The sequence below is a fragment of the Chaetura pelagica genome, unplaced genomic scaffold (assembly GCF_000747805.2).
Source record: "Chaetura pelagica isolate M959 unplaced genomic scaffold, ChaPel_1.0 scaffold698, whole genome shotgun sequence".
Taxonomy (NCBI): domain Eukaryota; kingdom Metazoa; phylum Chordata; class Aves; order Apodiformes; family Apodidae; genus Chaetura; species Chaetura pelagica.
Window position 1 is genome coordinate 616,978 of NW_009954236.1, and position 3,817 is coordinate 620,794.

Here is a 3,817-nt window from a genome sequence, read left to right on the forward strand (position 1 = left end):
CCCCCCGGGCCCCCGTCGGGGCCGGGAGCACCCCCGCCGCTCCTCTAAAGCCGGGACTGAACGCGGACCCCAAAAATCGGGGTCTGGGTCCCGGGTTCGAGTCCCGGCCCCGGCACTTGTGTCTAGCAAAGACCAGTATGAGATGGTACCAGGGCAGTTACCCAAAAATTGGAGCCAGAGCTCCAACTTGGACTCAGCTTTCCAGACGTGGCCTCACCACAGCCTGGTCCTGCCTCTACTCATCCTTCCCTGGGTCTCTCAGGCAGCTTTTTTTTTAGGCTTGCCACCCCTGAGCAGAGCCTGGTCCCATCCTCCTGACACCCCCTATAGATTTTGACCAGCACTGACAGAAAGGAGAAGGGGTGATGGGCACAAGTTACTCCTGGGGAGAATCCAGTTGGACACAAGAGGTAAATTTGTCACCACGAGGACAATCAAACAGTGGAATCATCTCCCAAGGCAAGTGGTGGATTCCCTCATATTGGACAATTTTAAGTCTCAGCTGGACAGGGTGTTGGACCACCTCATATAAACTAGAGTAGTACCCAGAGAGGTTGGACCAGATGATCCTCGAGGGCCCTTCCAACCTGGCACTCTAGGATTGGGATCCCCCCTGAGTCTTCTCTTCTCCAGGCTCCCAGCCTCTCCTCACAGATGCTCCCATCCCCTCAGCACCTCTGGACTCTCTCCAGTAGTTCCCTGTCCTTCATGAACCAGTGAGCCCAAAACTGGACTCAAGTTTTCCAGACGTGGCCTCACCAGGACCTATTTCCCCCCCATTTCCACTGCTCGATCACAGATAAAAACAAACCCCACAGAGGCATTTTTTTGTTACAAATCTCTTTTCCTTCCAAAAATAAATATCTGCACCTTGAAACCAGGAGCCAGCCTGTGTTTTCCAGGAGCACTCCTGGGGAGAATCCAGTTGGACACAAGAGGTAAATTTGTCACCACGAGGACAATCAAACAGTGGAATCATCTCCCAAGGGAAGTGCTGGATTCCCTCATATTGGACAATTTTAAGTCTCAGCTGGACAGGGTGTTGGACCACCTCATATAAACTAGAGTAGTACCCAGAGAGGTTGGACCAGATGATCCTCGAGGGCCCTTCCAACCTGGCACTCTAGGATTGGGATCCCCCCTGAGTCTTCTCTTCTCCAGGCTCCCAGCCTCTCCTCACAGATGCTCCCATCCCCTCAGCACCTCTGGACTCTCTCCAGTAGTTCCCTGTCCTTCATGAACCAGTGAGCCCAAAACTGGACTCAAGTTTTCCAGACGTGGCCTCACCAGGACCTATTTCCCCCCCATTTCCACCGCTCGATCACAGATAAAAACACACCCCACAGAGGCATTTTTTGGTTACAAATCTCTTTTCCTTCCAAAAATAAATATCTGCACCTTGAAACCAGGAGCCAGCCTGTGTTTTCCAGGAGCAGAACCCCCTTGGTGACAAGTTTCAGTGTGACAGGGCACTGGAGCTCTGCAGAGTTCCCCGGGAGGCTCGGACAAAGGCCACGTCCTGCCTGTGCTTGATGGCCGTGGGGGGCTGGCGCCTGAGCAGCTGGTCACCACTGTCCTTGGGGTCAGGGTCATCATAGATGGTGGAGATGATGATGGGACCATCCCGACGGGGCTTCTTCACCTTGCTGAAAGTTGGGAGTTTCTCCCCATGGTACCTGGAGGGAAGGGGGAAACATTGGGTTTGACCCCGGTGAAGGCGTCAGGTTCCCGGTGCTTCCCAGCTCGTTTCCTTCAGTTGCCATAAGGATTCTTGTCCCATTCCTGGCTGAGAAATGGCTCTAGAACAGGAGGTGAGACTTGCCCAGGGAAGCTGTGGCTGCCCCATCCCTGGCAGTGTTGAAGGGCAGGTTGGATGGGGCTTGGAGCAACCTGGGCTGGTGGGAGGTGTCCCTGCCTGTGCAGGGGTTGGGACTGGATGATCTTTAAGGTCCCTTCCAACCCAAACCATCCCATGATTCCATGATTCCCAGTCCTCAGACTGAACCTCAGCACTACACAAAGCCTCCTGAAATCCCACAGAGGAGGTTGGGGTGAGGTGCACAGCTCCTTGGGCTTTCCCCACCAGAATTCCATAGCAGAGGAGACCCTCAATGCTCCAGCACAGCTCTCCTGGTTTGTGTGCTGGGTGAACCTGCAAGTTTCCTACTCTACCACCACAACCTTCCCTAAGGAGAGCTGGATGGTTGGGAAGAGCAGTGTGTCCAGCTCTGGATTGCTGTAGCCATGCCACATACTGCATGGACAAAGGCAGATCCCTGGGACACCTTGACTGCTTCCCACTGCTCCTTTTGTGGCCACTCCACCCTCCCAGAGAGCCCAGGCAGGAGCTTTCAAGTGGAGCTGGCAGGGCAGGGATGGTTACTCACCCCAGGCCCCTCTTGCATCTGGGGTTTTGCCCCTCGTTGTCCAGAGCTTCAGTCATTCCAGAGTTGCTGCTCCCCAGTCCCAGCCCCTCCATCCAGCCCTGCTGCTCCAGTACCTTCCTGCCAAAGCCCTGGGAGAGGGGGAAAAAAAACATCACATAGCTGGAAAAAGCCCATCCTCATCTTCCCAGAGCCCTCCTCCCCCCCAGCCCACATCCTCTGAGTATCACCACAGCCTTCCCCTTCACCCAAATGTGTACAGCTCTGGAGCCCTCAGGAGAGGAAAGACATGGAGCTGTTGGAAAGATCCAGAGGCCACAGAGATGATCCAAGGGCTGGAGCAGCTCTGCTCTGGAGACAGGCTGGGAGAGTTGAGGTGTTCAGCCTGGAGAAGAGAAGGCTCCAGGGAGACCTTCGAGCACCTTCCAGGGCCTGAAGGGGCTCCAGGAAAGCTGGGGAGGGTCTTGGGACAAGGGCAGGGAGGGAGAGGACAAGGGGGGATGGATTAAAACTGGAAGAGGGGAGGTTGAGGTTGGAGATGAGGAAGAAATTGTTGGGTGTGAGGGTGGTGAGAGCCTGGCCCAGGTTGCCCAGGGAAGCTGTGGCTGCCCCATCCCTGGCAGTGTTGAAGGGCAGGTTGGATGGGGCTTGGAGCAGCCTCGGCTGGTGGGAGGTGTCCCTGCCCATGCAGGGGGTTGGGACTGGCTGATCTTGAAGGTCCCTTCCCACCCAAACCACCCCATGATTCCATGATCCCTCCCAGCTCTCACCTTGGTGTGTCTCTCAAAGCTCCCGACCTGCGGCCCCCGGGCCGATCCCTCCTCCAGCCCATCCCGGAGCCTCCGTTCCAGCCACATCTGGACTGAATCCCGAGCATCCTTATCACCTCCATCTAGGGAAAAAAAAAAACAAACCACCCCAAGAGTCAGAGCAGCACAGCTCAGGAAAGTCATTTCCCCCAGAGCACCAAGCAACAAGGAGGCAGAACCTGTTCCTTTTGGCACCTCTCTCTGCCAGACAAGAAAAACGTTGTTTCAAGCTTCCTGAAGCTTTCAAAGGATGAGGGAGCCAAAGAGTTCCCCACTGCAGGAATTCTGCAGGCTCAGAACTTCTCAACCTCCCTGGGTTTCTGAAGGGTTTCAGCTCAGATACCTTTGTCATAGTAGATGCTCATGTCCACATCCCAGTCATCTGCTGTCTGCTCATCAAAGTCTGCCAAGAGAAGGGAAGAGTTTGGTGATGCTTCTGAAATGTGCTCCAGAAGAGATGTTCGTGGTGCCCCAGTTCCCTGGTTCCTCTGACAAAATGGGATGGAAAAGGTATTGGGAGACCCCCCCAAACCCCTCAACTTCCAAAACAGGCTGTCAGGAAGACAAGGTAGGTTGAAGCCCTGCAGGTTTTGTGGTGGAAGGTTTAAAAAGTGTATTCCTGCT

General features: G+C 54.8%; 1 protein-coding gene across 1 annotated transcript in view; it reads right to left on the bottom strand.

Annotated features, from left to right (window-relative positions):
- Window positions 1-1,456: 1,456 nt before the first annotated feature.
- Window positions 1,457-3,817, bottom strand: part of LOC104394143 (G patch domain-containing protein 3-like) — a 12,032-nt gene continuing 9,671 nt past the window's right edge. The window contains exons 5-8 of the mRNA XM_010003697.1: window positions 3,537-3,596; window positions 3,155-3,276; window positions 2,388-2,515; window positions 1,457-1,676 (exon numbers count right to left, since the gene is read on the bottom strand). Coding sequence (XP_010001999.1) covers window positions 1,457-1,676; window positions 2,388-2,515; window positions 3,155-3,276; window positions 3,537-3,596 — 530 coding nt within the window. The remainder of the gene's footprint in view (window positions 1,677-2,387; window positions 2,516-3,154; window positions 3,277-3,536; window positions 3,597-3,817) is intronic.